The sequence below is a fragment of the Gymnodraco acuticeps genome, unplaced genomic scaffold (genome assembly GCF_902827175.1).
Source record: "Gymnodraco acuticeps unplaced genomic scaffold, fGymAcu1.1, whole genome shotgun sequence".
Lineage (NCBI taxonomy): Eukaryota > Metazoa > Chordata > Actinopteri > Perciformes > Bathydraconidae > Gymnodraco > Gymnodraco acuticeps.
In genome coordinates this window covers 1,955,316-1,980,198 of record NW_022990158.1, presented here as the reverse complement: position 1 = coordinate 1,980,198, position 24,883 = coordinate 1,955,316, and the positions used below count along the sequence as shown (strand labels likewise).

At 39.7% G+C, this 24,883-nt stretch overlaps 1 protein-coding gene across 1 annotated transcript in view; it reads right to left on the bottom strand.

The window, feature by feature from the left end:
• Positions 1-24,883, bottom strand: part of LOC117546978 (AF4/FMR2 family member 3-like) — a 163,649-nt gene that overhangs the window by 4,682 nt on the left and 134,084 nt on the right. The window contains exons 6-9 of the mRNA XM_034217427.1: positions 21,086-21,172; positions 15,879-15,915; positions 13,283-13,343; positions 5,375-5,429 (exon numbers count right to left, since the gene is read on the bottom strand). Of these exons, the coding sequence (XP_034073318.1) occupies positions 5,375-5,429; positions 13,283-13,343; positions 15,879-15,915; positions 21,086-21,172 (240 nt within the window). The remainder of the gene's footprint in view (positions 1-5,374; positions 5,430-13,282; positions 13,344-15,878; positions 15,916-21,085; positions 21,173-24,883) is intronic.

Below are 24,883 nucleotides of genomic sequence, written 5' to 3'. Positions count from 1 at the left end.
TCAGAGAGAAGGTGAATACATGTTTATTTGGCTGGACAACATGAGAAAAATAAAGTGTTTTTTCGAACATCAAAGCATGTAAACATGTTTGGATGAAACGAAAAACACAAATATGAACCTGAAAATGATCATCATATGGCCCCTTTAAGTTTGATGTATTATTTATTGTGTACCTTCGAAAACATGACTTAATGTTCTTGCAGCTAGCCGACAGTGCCGGGGAGTCTAGTAGATATGCCTTTATTCCCTTTTAAGCTGGACATTTTTCCCAGCTGCATCTGTATTTTTATATAAAGAAAGAGCTTTTAAGCTCGACTTTGCTCTGACCAAGGTGATCTGTGATTGTGAGCTCGCGGAGAGAAAAAGGGGAGAAATGCAGGGAGATAGAGAGACAAGGACAGTCCTGCAGCAGTAATTGGGTTTCTGTTTTTTCCGTCAGTTTTCTAAAGTCATTAGAAACATCTCTCTTTCCCACTATCTCTCGTTTCCTGTCCTCTCTTCCATCTCTCCTTCCCTTGCTCTTTCTTTCGATTCCCTCTTCTCCTCTGTCTCTTTGCTCTGTGCCAAAAACATATTCATCATACTCCTCTGCTGCCCTCACAGCGTTGTGCCACAGCATACTAATGACAATGTGCATCTGTGTGTGTGTGTGGTGTGAGTGTGTGTGTGTGTGTGGTGCGTGTGTGTGTGTGTGTGTGTGTGTGGTGTGTGTGAGAGGGAGAACTGTCAGCATGTGTTTGTAGTGATGTGTTTGCTGGTGTAAATGCTTGTGAGTACAAGTCGGCATGTGTACACTGTATGTATTTGATAAAGAATGGCTGTGTGCTGTGCTTTACTTCAGGCTATGGAAGCTTGTTAATGCACCATGCACTCATTTGCTATAAGCCTGTTAGCAGCATGCATGGACAAAATGCCACTGGATTCATCTTCAGCCTCTCTCCCTCCATCTCTCTCATTATATCTCTCTGTTTCTCACTTTCTCTATCTTTATCTTTGCTTCCTATCTGCATTGTTTTCCAGTTTGTATATTCTTTCTTTCTCCCTCTATGTTCCACAAACTTAAACCCTTTTTGTATTTTGTTCCCTTCAATTTTCTTTCTGTTTATGCTGTGTCTGTGACAGGAGAAAGACATTGACTGCGAGATATAAATACGGAGAGCAAATATGTGGTGGATATTTAAACAAATAGTATAACATGTTGGAAAACTCCCTGTAGAAGACACGGTGGAAATATAAAAAAAATCATTTTCGAAGCTCTTATCCTGTGTATGTGTTATTTGTATGGTTACTTATTTGTTTTATATCAACAACTCTAAAGTATCAATATTTTTGATGACTCAACATCATTATGAGCGTGTAAATATATGTCCAATCAATTTATGATTTACTGCACCTATCATCTTTTTAAAACAATATTCTTCTTAACTATTTGACGGAACAGATCAATTGCCATTGACTTCGAAAACACACAAACTGAATATGACCATGGGAGAGTTCACCGTTTTTGGAAACATATCTACTTGGGTAGGTTTAGAAAGAAATCTCAGTTTGGGTTAAAATATTTAGTTTCCTACAAAACTTAGTACATTACGATAGTTAAGTATACTACATACATAATTTCAGTATGTTACATACAGTGTTGTTAGTTTAGTATGCAACATAGGGTATGTAAAGTATTGTTGTTGTTACTTTAGAGTTTCGTTTATGCAGCAGTTCCACAATACTTAATTTAAAACAATATTAACACATATTTATCCTTTAACAAATATTGTACCTCCTACAGTACATGTGGAAAGTGGTCCATATTGCGATTTTGGATTACATTTGAATGAGTTGTGCAGCCTTAGTTACATATGCATGTAACAAATGTGATTTCAGTTAAACAGTGCAACTTAGGTTCGTTAGAATTAGTCAATGTGTTGATTTTTGAATTCACACAGGACAGGAACAGAGACTCCTTCGTTTAAGTCCTGTGTTTGTGGCTTTGTGGACGTGTAGATACAGACCCCCACCTACGGTACACCTCCCTCCCACATGTTGCAAGATCAGGAGGCAGAAGATGATGAAGAAATGAAGAAATCAGACCCAAATCCGAGCACACACCTCCTACTACAGCAGCATATTGCTCTGCTAGGGACTGAACACCACTAGCTAACAGTCAGGTGGAGTTTTATACAATGATACATATCACATTAGATAAGATACAATAATGTAAACTCTCCCAAGTTTAAGGTGAGTCATCAGAAATATGTACATTTATTCAAATAAAGAGAGAAAAGAAGGATTATATTTAAGGAGGGATATGCACTTCTGGTAGAAAAGTGAGAGAAATCCAGAATGATAATCAATTGTATCGAAGTGCATTGCGTCTATTCATCCAACTTTCAAAGACTAATCATATGCAAACTCGATGATTAAGGGGACCAATTGCTACAGTTCTGAATCCACTCTAACTATCTGTAATTAACAGATCTACTTTCTGCATAATTATAATAGCTAAAATCACTATAAATGACCTGCCATCATTTACAATGATCAAATCTACCATCATTGTATTATACAATCAGAAGGGGCAGTTAAAAGGAGATGAGGGGAATCGGTATCTTTTCATTAAGAGAAAATATCTGGCGTACCCTTTGATGAGCGCTGATATCAGTCCGCACAGTCAGAGGGTGTGGGGGGGCAGCGGCGCGACCCCCACTGACTGCTTTGAACCATCTCTGGCATCATTAGTGCATGATGATAGTGATTAAAGGAGGGAGGGCCACCGTGACAATGTCCCATACAGAAGAAATCAGACAGGAAGAGCAGGACAACTGCTGGGTGACAAACATGAACTCTGTGACCGATGGACCCTGAACTCAACGTGGGGAAACACTGCTAATAATAATAAATAATAATAACACATCAACATGATGTGTTGTCTGTGTCTGAACAATGATGCAGTAGGTATAGACTCAAACTGAAATTCTGACCTTTTATTATTACATTACTGATTTAGTGTTTCTTAATTATAGAGACTAAAGTGTGCCACCTGATCTAAGCATGTTGAGTTACAGTCAACTACGATGTGTTCATTTCAAAAGCTTTTATTGTATGGCATAGTCCCATTAAACGTGATAACAGACACTCTCTGGTCTAACATGACTAAGAATAAGCAGGGATGCAAACACACGTATGGTGAAAAAAGAGAGAACTATTCGAAGCAGAAAAAAAACAGTGTAATAAACCATCTGACAAAGGCCTGTGCTATAATGCTTCAATTAACTGCTATTCTTTAATATACTCAGATCAATAGGAGACAGAGGTGTTAAGTTATAAATCAAGGGTTTTTATTGTTATTTACAGCAGGGGTGGGGAACCTTTTTCCTTTCAATTTTTACAACATCCTCCGAGGGCCATACAAATGATTGAACTCAACCTCTGCTTAAAAAAACTAAAATCACAGCCCATTCATTTGGCCTTTCTTTCATGCTGTGCAAAGAAAAAGCAACCTCTGACGGACTGACGGACTCCCCCCCCCCCCCCCCCCCCCCCCCCAAACGAAAACTCTTCGGTTCTCCGCGAATTACAGAAGTCACCCAAATCAGCGTTAAAAAAGCGGGAGGCGCCGGAAAGCGACTAATTTGCATCACTGAATAAGGGTGTTTTAATTGTTTAAAAGTTTTAGAATTAGCTTTTTGTTTAAAGGTCACATGTCATGGCCATTTATACTGATCATAATTCCATTGCTGAGGTCTACTAGAATAGATTTATATTCTGCAATTTTCCAAACTCACATTGGTTTCTCATACAGCATCTCTGTATAGTATGTGTATTCACTCTCTGTCCTAGACGGCTTGTTGGAGCTCCGACGAGGCGTTCTGGGGCAGCATAGACAGGTAATGACATGAAAAGCATGACATGGACCTTTAAATTGATCCTTTTCTAAAAGGGTTACCAGTACAGGAAATAATTTGAGCGCATGCAGGTCCTACATTTTTTATCAATGAAAAAAAAAAGAAAAGTATATATATACAGTATATATTTACAGCTCTGGACAAATGAAGAGACCACTGCCGCATTATTAGTTTCTCTGTTTTAACTTTTTATAGGTATGTGTTTGAGAAAAATGTATGTCTTTTTATTTATTCTATAAACTATTGACAACATTTCTCTGTGTTGGAATTCAACAGACGCTGGAATGGAATGGCTGCCATACATGTAGAGATTGAGAGTTAAGAACATTTGAGTGGTTTTCCAGAGCTGTATGTATATATTTAACTTCATGATTTACCTTTGCATTTAAATGACGGTTGGATGTTTTTTATTTATGTTTTTTTTTACATTCAAATGTGTATCTTATCTTGGCTCCTTATCCCTCACATGGTTGATACATTGATTGTGTTAGAATAATAAGCTGTTATAAATATCCATCTCTTTCTAACAAGAACAAAGCCATTCTTTTTAAATAAAATCACAGCTGGAAGTCCTGTTTGGTGACTAAGACTTGTGTAACAACGGTCATAAACACTTCTACTCTGCCCTATGCGAGTCTATACCGTTTTCAAAGGCTTTCCAAATGGGCACAGTGAACAATTACTCTGAAAAACTATTTTATTGGATTTCTTTGATTGCTTCAAAGAATATACTCCCAAAAGAGAAATTCGCTCCGTAGGGTATACAGGGATTTTAGCCTTTGCAGACCATTTACATGCACACAAATCCTATATAACACACTACAGGAAAGGGAAACCCGAAAAAAGTTTAATATACGGCCCCTTTAAGTATTCACTGGTTATTGTTTGGTTAAGTCTTTGCATTCATGGTATTGTTTGTTTTGACCTGAGTAAAGCAGACTAAAAGTTCTCTAAGTAAGTTCGGCTATAGCTAACCCGATTTATATCAAACTTTGTGGAAGAGTAATACACATTTTTTATTTCATTTAAGAAAACAACCTTGGCGCTCTCCAAGTGTCCTTCTAGTTTATTGGTTTCGACGCTGTTGTGATGCCAGTTTCACTAAGAACTGTAATATATTATTAAATCTGACACATTGGGAATTGTACAAACAAGTATTCGTTTAGAAACGTTTTCATTGGCCTCATTCGGAAAAAAGTGCAATACATCCATATTTTGAGCCAAGGACACTTTGGAAGGGAAATTTTGTTTCGATGTGTGGAGGTTCTAACTAAATATAAGCCAATTGATGTTGGTTGGATACTTGGATCGACTGAAAAAGAATGGATGCTTTCAGAGAGGGGCTGAGCTGACTGCTGGACCAATGAATGACTAAATGTCACATATAATGCTGAACTTAAGGTCAAGGATGTGGATGGAGGACAGATGGAGCAATGGATGATTTTTGCACAGACAGACAAATGACCGGAGCTCACCTGCTGTTCGGCCTCCTCCTCGTCGCTGCTGATCTTCAGGTCATCCTCCAGCATTCTGCACGGGGACAAAGGGACACGTGTTAGTTCTGCGGCTCTGAACACCCCCCACCCCCCAGTCTGCTTGTATTAAGTCAGAAGTGCAGAGTCTTGATCTGCAATTCCCTTTGAAGAACCTTTCTGGCAAACCATTTAATTACGCAGCAGAAGAAGTGCTGGTTCATGTTTGCGAATTTAGTCGCAAAAAAAAAACTGACCAGATGTTCTCCCACAGCTCTGTGAGAAGAGCCAGATTGTTTTTTCACCTGGAAACTTTCTGTCTGACAACCGCTGACATACCGCCAGGAATTCCTTGGACGCTGAGATCAGTCCCTCCGCCAGGTTACGGATATTTCGTTGGGGGCTTCTAACTCAAGAAAAAAAAACCCCGCTTTTTCTTTATGAGCCTTGTTTATTTTATTCTCCCCATGTTACAGATGAAATTCCAACAATATGCGGGTCGTGATAAAGATATACGAGACACAGTCGATAACATGACCCCCCTCAGAGCATCACCTGCTCCTCACCGCACAAATTATTCAGTATTTATGTGCTGTGCAACCGCAAGCTCGCTTGTTTTATTGCTTTATATAAACCTTCCACACAAACTACTGTTATTTTTAAGCTAGCACTGCTATTGTTATGACAGGAGAATCCCCTAAAGGGATTTTTACTGCCTCGCGAACCATTCTTGTCAGTGCCTGAAAAAAAAACACTCCCCAGTGTTGTGGTGTTTTCAGTCGGAGGCCGTACGAGTCGTGAATAACCGAAGCACAATGAGAAAAAAAAGCTTAGCAGATAAGGGGCATGGCGATGATAGATATGTTTGAACGAATGAATAATGGATTCATGCTTTATTTCATAAGAAGGGACAGATGGAGAGGGGGAGATAGGGAGTGAGATGGAGATGATGACGGGCAGAGAGAAGAGGAGAGGAAGCATGGAGGGGAAAGGAATCAAATACAAGAGGCCAGTTGGATATAAATGAGTTATGGACTGAAGCATTGTGACATTCAGAGCTCAGAAAGCACATCTCTACAAGGCTCTTAATTGCCATCATAAAACAGTCTTTATTTCCTAACGTTTAGTGGTATTAGAGCTCTGGTACTTCTGAAAGATTGCCTGCAAAGATTTTCCGAAGCTAAATAAAAGTTGTGGTAAGGACTGATTGCTCAAGAGAATTCCAGATGTACTGAAAAACAAAAAGAAAAGAAAAATTGTGTTTACAGGGAAAACTTCCAAGTTTCTCCAAATTCTTGTAAATAACTACATTTATTTAGACCTGCTCTCTGTCCTATTTGGCTTCAATGTGACACAGACGTCTATGTTGTTGTCTAAATTTACTCCATTTTGATAATTGCTGCGCTGACTTCGACAAAGATGTTATAATTACTTTCTGTACTTGAAACTTGTCAAAGTGTCCCGAAAAATGTAAAAACAATTGTGTGTGGCAAACGTTTTTTTGTACGCTATACACATTTTTGTCAGACTTTCTTTTTTCCTTGTGTGTTACTGGATATTTTTACCTATTTGGTATTAAAAAAAAAACAGGAGAAAAAAGTTCAAATACTCTTCGATTAACTGAATTTTAAAATTCCATTGATGGAAGTGTTTTTTGAGCTGGCCTAAGAACAAAAGTATATATAGATTTATAATTATATTTAAGGACAAATCTGTAATTCATGTGTGATACGGACACAATCAAGTATTTATTGTCCAGGAACTTATATCAAGTTTAATATAAAGTTCAATATCAAAGATATGCACATGACAAAAATTGACACATTGTAAGCACTTTTCCAAATATCTTTAAAAAGTCCTGAACTTGCCTTTTAATGAAGGTTCATGTGATCTAAACATTTACAAATCATACTTTTAAGTATTTGCGGTAAAGTATGTCCATTACAGGTTATAAGACTCTGGTCCAATCAGAGCATAAGGTGTGGCATTGTTCCTTCTCATACTGAATGTCACAAGCCAAAGTTACAAACACACGTATATGAGTTTTATAGTATATGCTGTATATGTATGTTGAATTGCTTCATGTGTTTCCATGACAGTATGCAAACTGGCTAGGTTGGCTGATTATTCAGAAATGGAATCTGATACACAATATATGAGTTCTTATGTTGCCAAACACACAACACACACAGCAGGATTGGTGCGTGTGATGCTGTGTGAGGATATGTTTTTTTTGCTTTCAGTGTGAGCCTCTTGCTGAGGCCTCGTTGACTATTCTCACTCCTGCTGTGCCTTATTATTAAAGAGTAATACATGTTGTGTACAGTATAAGGATATATCCCTGTTTACACTAAGATGCATGAGAAAATGAACATGGATTGGCATATTATGCATAAGTATTGCTTACATTTCACAAAAAATATACATTAACAGCATTTGTATTGAAAGGTTTATTTTAATTTGTGTTCAACATAAAACACTTCTTTTATGTTTTTTTTGTATTTTATTATGACATTTATTTCACTATATATCATACAATGTTTATTTTTGTGTGTTTGTCTTTAATGGAGCATTCTAGCGTAATCAAGTACGAAAATCGATTGTACTTGTATAACCAGAGTGACAATAAACTGTTGAATCTCAGATGATTATTAGCATTGCACTCACTTGGTGGCAGCTTTCCCCCCCAAAAAAAAATCAAATAAAGTACATTCAATATCCAATTGGTTAAATACAATAATAGTAGCTGCTTACTGTCCTCCTCTGACCCTAGCCCTGCCACATGGTTGGTGAGCAGGCACCAGAGTCAGTGCTCTTTACACTGAGCACAACAGAGAGTGAATCCTAACCCGACCACTGTTAGTGCCTTGCTCTATCTATGCTCAGCGATTGTAAAAACAACAGTGGGATTTCTGCGGCTGCCGGCAGGTGAGACGTCACACTGGAGGCTGAGCAAACACAAAAGCTGACTCGGCTATACAAGATTCTTCTCCGTTTCTTCTGCTCTGTTACAAGTAGGGGTTGAATTCAACCGGGGCTGTCAGGGGCTCAGGTGCCTCAATCTGACGTTATCAGCCTCACACGTCTGTACATGTATATGCTCACATGAAATGTGTTTAAAGTGGTTGCTGCTGCATATCAAATCAAGTGCTTTTCAATGCCGTGGGTCTGTGACGCTGTTGGTAAACCACCCCACCCAGTATCTTGAAACACAGTTCGTCTCGTTAAACATAATTAAATGAGGTGCCAGTTTGACTCCTAGAGCAAGACATTAAACCCCAATCTGCTCCATGACACCTCTCCACTAACGCTCCTGCGTGTGTGTTTCGGCCCATGTGTGCGATGTAAAAAACCGAAATGTCCCCGCTGGGATTAATAAAGAATCTCTTAATAAAAAAAATCTCTACTGTATATGTATAGCCTCTTACTTTTCAATTAAAAATGCAAGATTTGTGTTGATTGTATTTTTAATTATGGATTTATCATATTGCAATGCATACTGCTTATGTATTATTGAAATGTCAGTTTTTTCCAATATGATACAACCTTTATTTTAACATTAGTAGGATTTTGCTAAGTAATAATAAATAATGATGATTCGAATATTGTCCTAAAGCACTTGTGTTTATCATTTGGCTATCATCATGCAGGGTAAAGCTTATTCAGGGTGTACACATGTAGTGTATGTTAACTTCTCTTTAGCAAGATTGCAAGGATATGGTGACTGAAAGAGGGCTCTTTGAAATGTACTCGATATTTAAAACGTTGTTTATGGCGTAATATTGTAATATAGCTATTCAGATAACAATGAAACAGGATTGTGGGCTTTAGGCCTGCGCTTTATGAATAGCATGCAGTTGTCCAAACATCATGGGATCAGTGTAGTGAAACTCTTGCAGTGGGAGGCACTTTCTGCTCTAGTAACAACTTGCTTTTGTTTCTAATATGGCATTAAAGTATGGAGCCTACTGTCGGTAATCACAGTTAGATGTGTTTTCTGTATGGTCGTTATAGTGAACATTCAGTAAAGAATACAGCAATTAGCATCAACAGCATAATTACTCCTCAATAAGACGAGTGAGGCCTATTCATTATAACCAACATTTTACCCTGTTGAGCATTATGTGCAGTAAACTAGGCATTGTTTTGAACCAATGACAATTATTTCACTCTAATAAACAAAACAGCAGTTTTGCTTTAATACAAGATGGGGGAAATTACACTTTAGGGCAAACAATAGCAATCAAAAGAAACAGGCTTATTGCCTTTGGAAGTAAAACAGTGTACTAAGACATTATAAGCACTGCAGCTCCAGCAGACATCATCCTAATGGAGATATAATTAGGGGTGTAAGTACATACTCAAAGAGGAGGACATGAGAGTTTACATGCTGAATTACCGCTTTTAGACTGCATTGACTTTTTCTTAACTTGCAGGATTTTTGCATCATCTTCTAGCCATCAAGTCTGCTTCACTTTACAGAAGCTCTTCTTTTTGACACGATGCTTGCCCAAATGTTACTCCTTTTTATTAGCTTTCTTCACATTTATAAATAATGCATTCCACTAAGATCTTTAACACTCTCATTAAATATGACAGTGGATAGAGCAGAGATCCTCTTCTCCAGATGAAGAAAGAAAAGAGGAGAGGAAAAGCTAATCCTTTTTGTATGTATGTCATTATTTTCCTATACTGTTGGGTAGCTTGAGAATTTCAACAAGTGATGAATTAAGTTTTATCTAAACCTACAATAAGATATTATTTGTTGAGTAACAAGTGAAATATGTTCCATAAGTACGTAGTAGCTGTGTATCATAGACACAGACGCAAAAATACATATTTTTCTCCAATTTTGTATTTACTATAGTCCCTCTCAAATGTATAACTGACTGTTTGCTGGGGTTTTGTCGTTGTTGTTGTTGTTGTTGTTGTTGTTGTTGTTGTTGTTGTTGAATATCTATACTATTTAGCTAGCTGAAATCACCAATGTCATTAGGCTACATTAGCAGATAATATAATATAAACTAAACTAGTTCGCTTATTTAGCTAATGTTAGCAGCCAAAAACGTGTTGACTTTTATTTAGTTTCAGCAGACTTGAATCTTGTCAAATTAGTCTAAAATGTATATTTGACAGCTAGATATGTGTTATGCTAAAAGACAGAGGCTAAAGCTAAACATGGCTTTCTTTCTATACTATTTTGATGGCTGAGTTGACAACTGCTTCTAGCAGATACTCTGGCAATACTAGCTAACTAACTGAGCTAATATTAGCAGCTTTTTTGATAAAAATGGGTTCTGGCTGATTTTTTTATGTTTCAAGCTGACTTAATTATTATAATAGTATTCTTATATATGCAATTAAAGGCTTAATATATGTTAGCTAAAAGACTAAACAAGTCTAAAGTGTGTACCAATGAAAAGTAAGGCAAAATGCACCATGAGTAGTTCATGAGTAGTAAGTTATAACTTATAAGTACCCGGATGGGTACTTATAAGTTATAACGGTCAAAAGGTAAGTGTGCCACGCTGGAAACGTCTTGCAATCAATCATCATGCCTTCATAGTAGGGCAGAACGATTAATCGATTTTAATTCGAAATCGCGATTTTAAATGATGCGATTGTTAAATCTCAAAGCCTGCGATTTTTTTTTAACATTTTTTTTTCTTGTGTGTCAGTCATCCACACCAATCAGAAGTGCTGTGCTCCACATATACCAGCCATTGTTAAAGTGGACCTATCATGCTATATTTGAAAAATATATTGTAGGGCCATACCTATACAAAACATGTCAGTGAAGTTTTCTTTTCAAAATACCAAACAGATCACCCATTGTAGCCATGCCTCTCACTGCTCAAACCCCTCTTTTGAAGCCCTGTTAGAGAAACGCGGATCTTGGGTCCTTAGCTTGAAAAAAAAGAAAGAAGAGGAGGCGGAGCTTGATCAGAATTCTACCAGAGATACAATTAAATTTGGTTGTGATAAAACGCCATCCTGTTCTTATCCACATCAAAGATTATTTCTGAAACAGTATGGAGCTCAAATGCTTTTTCTCTTGCAGGTTTATCACAAGGTGAGTTCTTTTTTTATTTCCTGCTTTTTAAAAACACATGTGCTCTCCAGTACAGGTTAGCTCTGAGTGTTAGCGAGGCTTGCTAATGTAAACAAAGACGAGATTACTTCCAAAACACGTCAGGCATTGTATCTGATAGCAACTTTCTGTGGGTCCGCCGACGTCACAGCGGATGGACATCGTCACAGCGGATGGAAATCTGTATCTGCTCGTTGTACACCCGTTTTTAAAAGATGTGGGTACGGAGGAAAAGAGAGAGGGTTTTATTTTCTGACGCTGTGTGAGTTTCCCGATGTACCGGGGACACATATTTATGTATAAAAGACATCACAAAGTGCATTTTGCATGATTTCCCCTTTAACCAATCAGAAGTGGCCCATGGTAGAAGGTGATAGACAGATTGATCCAATCACCTGCCAAGTATTTTTGAAAGTGCCTGCCCTTTCCAAATGGCTTCCAATGGAGCTTTCCTAGATGGCTTGGTGAAACAAAGCACCTGAGTCAGGTTAGTAATGCTCCATCACGTGTTTCTATTACAGGGTGAATCTTAAACTGAAGCTTGACTTTAAAGCAACCCAACGGAAGTTTCATGTAAGTTTAGTTATTTCACTCGTAGCTCGGGCTGCGGGGGTGCTAGAGACGGGAGCATGTTGATGCGACCTTCCTAGCCGGAGATATGACCGCATTTTACAATAAACGTCCGTTGGGTCGCTTAAGAACAAATATCGCAAATCGAATCGCAATATTTGTCAGAAAAATCGCAATTAGATTTTTTCTCAAAATCGTGCAGCCCTATTTAGCAGAATATGTGGAACCAGCCGCGACCACTAAACTAATAAAAGTTAAACACATGGCTTATTTTCTGTATTGAATTCATGAACCACTATACAATTATCAAAAAGAAGCATTCGGTAATTTTTATTGGATTAATTGAGCAGGCCGTAATAATTTGCTGCAGCGAACGATAACAATGCTGTTAGCTAGCTAGCTAGCAGCAGCAGTGATTGTCACTTCCGCCAAGTCACAGCAGCTGCGGGCAATTTCAGACAACACTACATGGTCAAAATGTAACCGGTGCAGGATATAGCAGTGCACTAAGGATAGTATCTTAATTAAGATTCAGTAGCAGTGTCATGTTACTCCTCTGACAAGCATATTAGCTGGGTATGCTAACCTTTGCATCTTACATTTAAGAAACACGCTGTTTAATCAATTGCTCACACTATTCCTTTTGTGTGTCTTATTTTGAAAAGGCTAAAGGCATACATAGTCACAGTTACTAAGATATGATTCACTAATCACTATTCAGGGTTAAGGGATTAAGCCAACTGTCATTTTGTGAAACAAAATGATTTATTCTGCGGTCAAAACCAGGATAAATCAGGGTCGAGAGGAATATTTACAAGCCAAGATTTCTTCCTTTTCCAATCTCTCCCTGCAATGAATCCTGCTGTACAGCCGTGTGAGTGAAGTGGAGAGGGGCCAGAGATGTTGCAATATGCTCCTGGCTCACGTTAAATTAATATAGCTGCACTTTCCTCGCTCTGATCCACACACAATCTTTTTTTTCTTTTTCTCCTACCAGCAGTGAATTTCATCCAAGAGTCAAGCTTAATTTTACCTTGAGGCAAACGCAGCAGCAGCAGCGGGTCAGACACTCTCTCTGTGTGTGTGTGTGTGTGTGTGTGTGTGTGTGTGTGTGTGTGTGTGTGTGTGTGTGTGTGTGTGTGTGTGTGTGTGTGTGTGTGTGTGTGTGTGTGTGTGTGTGTGTGTGTGTGTGTGTGTGTGTGTGTGTGTGTGTGTGTGTGTGTGTGTGTGTCAGGGAGGGAGATACTCACGACTTCTGTGGTGCAGTTGGAGGTTTCGCAGCAGGCTTGTTAGCTGATACAGTACATCGCTCTGCAACACATCAGAGGACATTCCAGCATCACTGTTTTGCATGTGTTTTTGTTTGTGTGTTGATTGCTTTTTGACAAGAATCCAGACTATAACAACTGTGGATGTGCAATTCTGTTGTGACGCTAGAAAACATGTCACTGCTACATTTTTATTTAATTAGAGAGCGTATTTCTGCCTTGCTTTGGTAACAGGGGTTTGGGTGAAAAACAAACTGAAATGCACTGCCTGACAAAGACTGAGGTGAAATGTTTTCTAAATGGTTACACAGACTTTTAGAGCAGAACCTTTTCACTGTGTTTTATATTCTAGTCATGTTGTGTTTCTTCTGTTTATATCAGAGAGAAAAACCCGCCAGTGGGGAAAATATACATCACAAACATTTCAAAACACTACAAGATGAGGGCTAAAAGCAGAGCAACAGTTCAGACGAGGCTTTTGATGATCTGATGCCCGGGAGTCAATACTAAATAAATAGAATAAAAGAGATTCTATCAAGTGTTTAGAGTCATCTATACATCACTTTATGAAACAGAACATAATTGTTTAGGTAACCATCCCTCAATATCTTATCAATGTGTTGAAATATCCTAATTTAGCATGTATTTAACAAGCCTATGAGAACTATTGTGTTTTTAGGCAAAATATACGTCTTCAAAACAGAATACTTTACTTATCAAGGGGCAGGGTTCATACACTTTTTCAACAATGATTTTCCATTACTTTTCCAGGGCCTGGAATTTGCATTTTGAATTTCAATGACTTTTCCAGGTTTTTAATGACCGTAAGAACCCTGAAGGGGGAATTTAGTTGTCAGTTGCTCCATTTTGAACATGCTTTAGTGTACATAAATACATTACAAAGTGAAATACAGTATTGTTATTATGTTACGGAAGTAAACAAAGGAGTACCATGGAGGCGTTTCAGGGGGGGGGGGAGAGAAACTCCCTCTGGAGGGAACACAGGGATTGTATCCTTTGCAGACCATTTACATGCACCAAAACCTAATGTATATAAGACACTACAGAAAAAAGAAAACGCCAAAGAGCTTAATAGAACCACTTTGATCTATATTCTTTCTATAGTGTAAATATTATACTGTATATCTTTCTGCTACCTCAATAGTATATTCAACATGTATACTACTGTTCTACATAGTGTTTATACCTATTGGTACTGTATATACTTTAGCTTCAATCACGATATATTTATCCAATCCATTTTATTTCTATAGCACATTTAAAAACAACAGAGTTGAACAAAGTGCAACAACAACTGTATGAAAACATAGCATAAATACATCAAAAACAGACAGGACATGAAACAAATGTAAAACACGAGACAATGAAACCAGATCAGAAGCCACAGACTGAAAAACTCTCCTACATGATGTAAAAACAATACAAAACACTAGTAAGATACAAACCTAATCCCTGTCCTGTATTGTGTTATTTATGTCACATTTTCTTATAAACCTATGAACCCTACTGCTTCTCTTCTATTTTGGTGAGTGTTCGGCACTATGAGTCAAGTGAACCCCACAAAATGTGTTTCCCAATCAGTTTTTTTGCCTTTAAACCAAAAATAAAGAAATGATATAATGATAAATGAATACTGCAGTGCGAAATCAGACATACTGTGAGGGAACATTTCCCTCTTCTGAGTGAATGCTATCAGTAACAGCAGCACTCTGAGCAGTCTGTGCTCAGCTCACCACTTAAGTGTGAGCTTGGGATGAAATGATCCAAAATGTGTAATTGTCCATGAATAACAGCAAATCACCCTCTGCTGTATTTCACTACGCAAAATGTAAATGCTGACTAAAAAAGCTCTTCCTTCTTATGTGTGAGCATCAAGCTGCTTTTAAAGACGTCCTGTTGTGCTTTTTTGGGTGTTCCCTGTCCTGTATTGTGTTAAAGGTTTTAGTGCATGTTAATGAGCTACAAAGGCTAAAATCCCTATGTTCCCTCCACAGGGAGTTTCTCTCCCACATACCCTGCCTGAAACACCCCCATTGGACTCCTTTGTTTACCTTCTTGACATAAAGACATCACTATGTAACACTTGTGCTTCTATGGGGCAGCGCTCCAACAGACTGTACATAATAGGCTAAGGGGCACAACAGAGCCGGCCAGCTAACCAATCGGAGCAGACTGGGCTCTGGTTTCAGACAGAGGGTGAAAAGAGGTGCTGCAGCACAGGCAGTATGAGAAAAATAAAGAGCTTTTTGAACATTAAAGCATGGAGACATGTCCCAGTAGAGACACAAAATACAAATATTAACCTGAAAATGTGCATCATAGGGCCCCTTTAAAGAAAAAAATAAATCAATCAATCAATAGCACCAATGTATCCGTGTGTGTAAAACCATGTTTGTCTGCTTACTTGTTCACATAGAGATGAAAGCAAAGGTTTGGTGCTCCCGTGGCTACGAATTCATTCGAAGCTGCTTCTTTTCTGGGTGGTATTGCCTTTATGGCCTCCCCAGTGTTAATTACCATAGAGGCAGTGTGTGAGGGTGGATGCTGGGAAACTTACTCTGGGTGTTGTAGCCCGAGGTCACATGCTGCGACTCCTAGAGAGGGAGAGAGAAAGAGCCAGAGGACGATGAGTTGAATGAATAAACCAACAGATGTCGTTATTGATTTCACAGCAGCGCAACGATGCCATTACGCAGAATTCAGATCCTCTCATCTCCACCGCGCCAATGCTTTCACCTCATTCTTAAAACTCGCCGGCAGGATTAGCGCGCCGCCAGGGGGTAAAAGCACCACAACACTGTCTACTAATTCATTAAGTACCGGGTCAGATTTACTGCTGCTGTGTTTACAATCGCTATTTCCTTTAAAATCACCACCAATGTGCCGTTGCGCATATCAAAATATGATTCATAAAAGCATTGAGAAACACCTGCTGTTTCAGTCAGAAAATAGCTGCCGTTTCAGAGATAGATTATGACATTTATGTTGGTTTTAATGTGACAAATGCTCTGAATATCTATATGAAAAGCACTTTTGTGGAAACTTTTCTAACACCTGTCTCCAAAAGAGGAAACTCTTAAGTTGTTGCTTTTTATTGCAAGTCAGTGTTTAGTGATTACTGTTGTTGTGTTTCTGCACTACACTTCCCAAACATTACCTGTTGAAAAAGAAAACAGCGTGGGTGGTAGAACAACGTTATTCCCTTCAAGTCTCTGTGGGTGAAGTTTGTTTTTTGGTAAGAGTGGGTCACAAAATATATAAATTGTACAGATACACAAATGTTTCATTTTCTAAATTGTTAAATGTAATGTAACGTTTTCTTTTATAATTACACTTTGGGGCAGCACCTGGGGCCTATACTACGAAACTGGTTCAACCTAACCTGGATATGTTTGAGTTAGCCGGTTGCCCTAATCCAAAACATACGCGCTCTCGCTAAACTGTACTACGACGCGGGTTATCAAGTGGATCGCTCAAGCCAGCCGTGCCCTATCTAGTTAGGTGCGCGTTCACATGAAAGGGGTGGTATTTGGAGCATTCGACCAATCACAAACATGGAGAAGCGCACTGACAGCGCAGCGTCATACTTCCTGAATGAAAAGTGAACTTTAATACTAGTCAAAAATGAAGAAGTTAAACTTTAAACATCCATGACTTAAACACTTTATCCAGGATAAAAGCCACATAGCTGCACCTGCAAGGTGAATACAGCTGGCAAAAGAAAAAGTGTTTGAATGCGTACATTAACAGGTTTATGATATCACTGCCCCGTCTAAAACACGATTTGACTTTAATTACATTTGTCTCGAGTGTTTCGTCAATTTAATGTGTTGCTTAAAATAATACTTCTGCATACAGTATGTGACACTGTGAGTGTTGCACGGCCAGATACGGCTCAGCTGACTCAGATAAGAAAATATACAGTATGAAGTGATATGCCGCGGACTGTACTTAATGTTACTTTGATCCGGTTACTTATGTTGTGGCAGATATTTAAGTAAGCTTTCTTAACGCTAATGTTATAATAGTCAGATTGCTCTGAAGATGGAGGTGATATTCTATTAATGTTCACGTTCACACAGTCGGTGATTTTGCCGGCCGTCTTTCCTGCGACGGCAGCTTTTCTGTATTTCCTTTATCCTGTAATATGACTTGATCGCTTTAAACTCCGCACACTGAGCTCTGATTGGTCAGCAGGCGGTGCTTTCACTGAGTTGAACTCTTAGCCTGCAACCTAACCTGGTCCCGACCAGGTTAGCCGCTAAGCATAAGTTACCATGGAGATCTAGCCTGCTAAAAAGAGAACCAGCTTCGTAGGACCGGAAAGCCGGAGTTTTCCCTGAATTTAGCCGGCTAAGCGAAAATCCTGCTTCGTAGTATACCCCCCTGATGGACTACAAATATAAATAAAGAGTCCTGTGAGAGAAAAAAAGACAATGTTCCAAGCTGGAAACCCAAAATGTGTTTCTTATTAAGGGCTTAATGACAATAAAGCATTAGATTTATTAGCGATAAAAAAACGCCATTTATCACAAATGTAAGAAAGACATCTATAAATAAAGCCCGTCTTTGATAGTGGGTACAGTACAGATCCTGTCATCAGGGATGTGTCCACTTCCTCTCAGCTGCGGACACACACATTAGGGAGGCGAATTAAACACGCAGTACTTCATTAACATTGTAATTTCATTGGCTGTCACTTGCGCCACCTCGCAGGGTGAGGCAACAGTAATCTGATTCTATCACAGCAATCAGTGCCACGATGAATTTATGGATCAGATCTAATGAGCAGAGCGAAGATTCTCAGAGACAGAGAGCACTTAGTTTTAAGTGTGGGAGTTCAAGTGAAGGTTTCTGAACTCTTTCACATCCTTGTTCCACTCTCTGACTCATGCACTAATAAAGGGAAGGATTTAGTCAAAGCAGATAACGACATTTAAAGTTAGTTATATTTATGGCATTCAGAAATATTATGAAGCAGCAATATCTTATATAGTGCAATATTATATATTTATATCATATGCCATAGTTTTTTATTTTAAGTGTTATTTATTATCTGTAACACTGCAAAGACCCTATAGAAGAACCAATAAAGGATTATCTTGGATAAAAGCGTCAGCCAAATACCATATAAGTATGTAATAAAACAACTATTTGCTAGGTAGAGATATTTTGAAGTTGCTCTCCCTCTCTTAAAGATTATGCCACTCCTATAATACTAGTAATATACTATTAGTTTTATAAGACTCCAGTGCATCAAAAGTCCTAAAGCATACGTTTATTGGAAAAGGATAGATGCAATCATTACCGTAAATCTCTATACGTTTTTATCTCTTCAAATATTTTATTTCCAACCATATTTGTTGGCATATAAACTTTCAAAATCAAATACAGCTTTCCCACTTGCAGTACACAAAGGGAAGCACACGTTGTAATAACAGGGCAGACTAACATCTACAATTATGTAAACACAATACCAAAAAACATTGTCATAACATATAAAGACACTAACTTGACGCGTTATTGAAAAACCTCAATATAACCTTTTTCTCGGGAAAATATGATACTATATAGTGGGGGAGAGATTACTAATTGTTGTAGGCCGGACCAGAATAACCATTGCAAGGGCTTCCTCGACAAGAAGCAATGGGAGTTTTCCATTAGATTTTGGAATATTGCAGAAAATAAGGCTTGTGGCTAACGTTTATGTTACTCCTTTTGTTCTGCAGGAAAATCTCCACATATTTACAACCCCTTAATAGATGAAGCGTGAATGCAATCATCAGAAGCGAAAAGCAAATATTAGGCAAAACGACATCATGGTCACATGACTACATGACTACATGTTACATACATGTCACTAAGGCTGCAGCCACACGAGGACAAAAACGGCCGTTTGCGTTACTGTTTAGTGTCATATAGACCATTCGGCCACACGAGGACGACCGCATACGGCACTAAACGACTGAGGAAACGATAACGGGTCCCAAGGTGGATAGAACGGCATACGCAACGCTCTGGGGGGTCAAACAGCTCCGTGTGTGCGCCCTATACGATCATTTTCTGATAATGATTGCGCAATGGCCGAGGCTATATACAGGACGGTCCTGTACACAACGCCAAATGGCTATATACAGGACGGTCCTGCACAGAAGCCCTGAAATGGCTATATACAGGACGGTCCTGTATAAGGTCTCTGAAATGGCTATATACAGGACGGTCCTGTATACAAGCTCCGAAATGGCTATATACAGGACCGTCCTGTATATAGCCATTTCAGAGAGCTGTTTACAGGACGGTCCTGTATATAGCCATTTCGGAGCTTGTATACAGGACGGTCCTGTATATAGCCATTTCAGAGACCTTATATACAGGACCGTCCTGTATATAGCCATTTCAGAGGGTTGTGTACAGGACGGTCCTGTATATAGTCATTTGGCGTTGTGTACAGGACGGTCCTGTATATAGCCACTCCCTTGCGCAATAGCCCCGCCTCTCCCCACCTCTGCTGCTCACCTCCGCGTACCCCGCGCCATTGCTGATGTGTTTCGCCACCAACAACAACAACAATGGCGGATCGCAGAGTTGCTATCGTGCTCCGGACGCTACTGACCATGCTACAGTTCTTTGTGCAACATCTACAGCAGACTTACACATCCGGGGGGGATCTTACTCGCTGCTTTTGTGGATATGTACTGCAGCTTCAGCGATCATTTTCTGATAATGATTGCGCAATAGCCCCGCCTCTCCCCACCTCTGCTGCTCACCCCCGCGTCAAAGTAAACTGCACACTGAATTCAGATTATTTATCTTTCTCTCGATATGGACATAAACGCGAGAGAAGTCTAATCTGACAGGACGGAGACACCTCTCAAACTACCTAAACTAGTTATAAATATGTTTATTTTTACTGTCGGCCGGGTCACTCATTACTGGATCAGCTGCTGCATGAAACAGACACTGGCGCTGTCCGAAGAGAGGGTGGAAAAAGAGAGGCTCCGTGTATTTTATTATTATATTATATAGAGTCGTTATTCATTTGTTTTAAAGCTCAATAAATAACAAAGAAGACCTTTGACCGGCACTTTTATAATTTTGTCGGAAGGTTTAAACTTTAATACACGTTGACTGGCGAAAAACTCTGCCCGGTTCCCTCGGCCCCCACCGTGGAGAATAAACAGAAGGGCAACCATGACAACCATGCTTCTTCGCTGCTTTTGTGGTGAAGTTACAGCGCCACGTACAGGCTCCTGCATATGTACTGCAGCTTCTCCAGCGGTTGGAGCTAAACGGAGCGGTCTCGTGTGGGCAGACACTATCCGGATAACTATTGCGTGTGGACGGAAGCTTGTTTGCGTTTGCATTAATCCTATGCGTTTAGCCGTTTTCGTCCTCGTGTGGCCGGGGTCTAAGCTAAAGGCGGCTAATTGCTGGCATGATGACGTTTAGTAGTTTCATTTAGTCACTTGCTAGTAGACAACGTTTTTAAGTCACTTGAAAGCTTCAGACATTCACCAGCGGGGTATTTACTGACGTATGTCATGTTGTAGAACAAAACCTTTTTGTTTTAACCACAGAACTTATTTCAAGTATCTAACTACAAACGTTTAAAAAAAAAAACTGACAAAACGAGGGAACCAACAGTGCCTAAATGCTAACTCATTCTCGGGTTTGAGAACTCATTCTGGCACTACTCTATAAAGCCTTAATGTTAGCAGACAGCTTTTGTTTGTAGTGGGACAAAGACAGAGGACTTGTACTAACCTTGTTTGGGATGGGGAACTTGGTGTGCTCAGCCTTCCCAGGAGTGTGTATGGCAGTGAGAGGGGGAGGCCAGGAGTGGGTCATCTCCTAAACACACAAATATTTGTATTACATACACATTATTTTCGTTCATTTGGTAGCACAAACTAAGTGAAGCAGAGGAATCACGGTTAATGTAAGTTTTTCCTCATGTGGAAAGTACCTGGTGAATTACAATGACTACACTTGACCAAAGGGACTGCTTATGCAACCGCTCTGATGCAGAGCAGCTGAGTCAGCGTTTAATCAAGGCCGCACTGAAGCGTCCCCATCAGAGTGGACTTTAATATAACTTATAGCACAAACTGAGAGGAGCACAGGGAGTTGGTTGCCCACCAGGGATCAGTGTACTCACAGTGAACTAAGTGCAGAGTTGTGGAATTACCAAAGTAAAAGCTGACTTCAGTTGGTTGCATTCCAGCTAAGTAGCAGCAGCAGCAGCATCCCATTTCAATTATTCTAATCACAGTCTCCTCTGTTGAAGACTATTTTCAATGTGCACAAGCTTTAATTAGTCAACAAGATAAGCGTATGTGCGTGTGTGTGTGTGTGTGTGTGTGTGTGTGTGTGTGTGTGTGTGTGTGTGTGTGTGTGTGTGTGTGTGTGTCCTGCAGCTACAGTATATCATCTGTACGATATTGGTTGTTCCTCTCTCTCACAAACAGCGGAAAGATGATACTGCATTTAAAGGGAAGTGGTGCACATTTTTAATGTAGGCACTATTGTTTGTTATTTGCATTCTTTTTAAGGCCCCACCTGTAAATTAACACTGGCATACACAGGGTTGGGAGGGTTACATTAAATGCATTATGTTACAATTATGAATTACCTGTACAAAAATATGGTCTTCAACCGAATGTAATTCGCAACAAATTGTAATATAATCAGATTACTTTTCGTTACGTTTTGGGAAATAACGGGAAATTGTCCACTGCACAATTATTTTTGGCTTTTTGGGTTTGACTTCCCTGTAGTGTGTCATATAAGTAGTTTAGTGCATGTAAATAGTCTGCAAAGGCTAAAATCCCTGTTTTCCCTACAGAGGGTGTTTGTCTCCCACACACTCCCCCCTGCCTGAATCGCCTCCATTGGAATCCTTTGTTTACTTCTGTAACATAGTGACATCACTACGTAACACAGACACATCTATTGGCTAGCACTCCAACACATGGTACGTGATAGGCTAAGAGGCGGGACATCTCTAAGCGGTTGGCGAAACACAACAAAGCCGGCCAGCTAACCAATCAGAGCAGACTGGGCTCTGGTTTCAGACAGAGGGTGAAAAGAGGTGCTGCAGCACAGGCAGTGTGAGAAAAATAAAAATCTTTCTGAACATTAAAGCATGGAGACATGTCACAGTAAGGCCACAACATACTAATATGAATCTGAAAATTACCATTAAGTGTCCTCTTTTACACTTTTATTTCGGTAACTGTAAGGGAATTCAGTTACTATTTGGTATTCTGATTACATATTCCAGTTGCATGTGTTCCATTACTTCCAAAACCTGTACACACACACACACACACACACACACACACACACACACACACACACACACACACACACACACACACACACACACACACACACACACACACACACACACACACACACACACACACACACACACACACACACACACGTTCACACTCACACAACTGCCATACAGCAGGTCACTGGGTCAGGGGCCTTAAAAGTTCAGTGACATCACAATATCCCAACATGCCTCTCTTCGCCCCCTCGGGAGTAGATGACTCATATCCTGAGATGATTCATGTTTCATGTGTTTGCGTTTGTGTGTGTGTAGAAGCAAGATGTTATTGAAGATTCAGGAGTCTGGGTCCAGTCTACATGTGCGTGTGTTTTCCTCTCCGACATCGTAATGCACTCGTCCTGACGAAAAACTGTATGTTGCTAGGAAACTCTTCTCTGACATCATCCCTACTAGCAGAGTTCCTGTGTTTTGACAGACGGCACTCCTGATGTGTGTGTACCTGCAATTGTAATTAAATGTGTGGCATTTGTTATATATATGTCATATCATTCCCCATTCACCACCTATCTTTAACTCATATACGTCATTAGTGCGAATGCTGTGCAACACATTCCACTATAGTTCTTCTGTTTTTCTTTAATCTTATTCTTCTTCTTATTATTATTTCAACCAATATTTTGCCGTCGAATAACTTCAGCATACAATTTTTTCAAAATATATTATACTTTTTTGAAATATTCAGCTTTTTAAACTCTTTTTTTACATGTAACTCAATGGGAGGAACCTTCAAATCCTCTTTTACCTACAGTACACCTTGCGCCAAATGCTACTCCTTCCACATACTTTCAGCTAGAGACTTCATTCCAACTTTAAAATGATCACAAGACATTCAGCTTGAAAACTTTATACTTGTTGAGATATTTAACTTAGTTTGGAGCTTGGTAAAGAGGCTTTCTTCAGATTTTAACATTAGTGTGTATTGCGCAGCTTGTTGAGGCTTAGAGTGCGTGATGTCACAGCTAGAGTGGAGGAGAGCTTGAAATTCGCCTTACATTTTTCTTTTTTAAACTGCCATAATTCCCAAACACTACACTCCTGGGACATCATTGTATGCTTGAATTGTAGGAAAACCTCTCACGTTGAAATTTAAAAAAAAAAATAAACAAAAAAAAAAAAAAAAATGCCTCTTGAGGGCATGAAGTGACAACAACATGTTTCCATTAAGGCCCATTGTAAATACAGCCTGATCTATCCTCAGAGCACCAGCTGCACACCTTTAGTAAATCTGCCAAAAATGCCACATTATTGACCCGAAAGTGCACAAAAAGCACACTTCAGACGCTCAGAGTCCTTGATATGCTTCACGCGTTGACATTTTACCGAAATCAGCTACCGTTTTTAAACTATAGTACGAAGCCCCCCTGGTGACATTGGTGAGAAAAATATTAATACGTGGCCACGTATTAATAATGCGTGGCCACGAGTTAATAATGCGTGGCCACGAGTTAATAATGCGTGGCCACGAGTTAATAATGCGTGGCCACAAATTAATAATGCGTGGCCACAAATTAGTTATTATGTTCCCACGCATTAGTAATTTGTGGGAACACAATAATTATTACGCAATAACTAAATCCAGATAGTCTATAGAAACTGATGACTGAGTGACAATAAGTCGAGTAAAGTTGGAACGATATTGGCAGATTCAGATTTCTACCGGGGACATTGCCCGGTCTCGGGTGTCCCCCCACGGCCTGTGTCCAGCCGTGTCCAGCCTTGTCCCCCACCCCCCACTCATCCATATATTAACGGATTTTGACCATTTTTGATGCATTTTTCTCCTCTCCTCTCACTGATCGAATGGCAAACGCGACCCACTGTCGGAGAGCCTCCACGCTGGCCCGGCCTAGTGCCGGTGCTCTGGCGGTCGGTTCCTCCGAACTGTGGGTTCGACTCTGATGGCCGGGAGGGTGTGCTGCGTTGGGGACTTCTATGGAGTCAGATTTGGGTCAATATTCTAGCACGTAAAACAAGCTACTCACGGAAAATGTGCTTTTACACGTGCATAAAATGACTCAGATTAAACACCCGCGGGCGGCTATGCGCTCGCTCGTGAGAGAGACAGCCCTCTTGCTCCCTCGCGGGAGTGTCAGCCTCACTCGCTCGCGGAGTCTGTCTACGCGCGCGTGAAGAGTTTCTGAGACTTTGGGGCGGAGCCACTGGACTTTGCCAGGAACCCCGGAGTTGCCAGGTTTGATAAA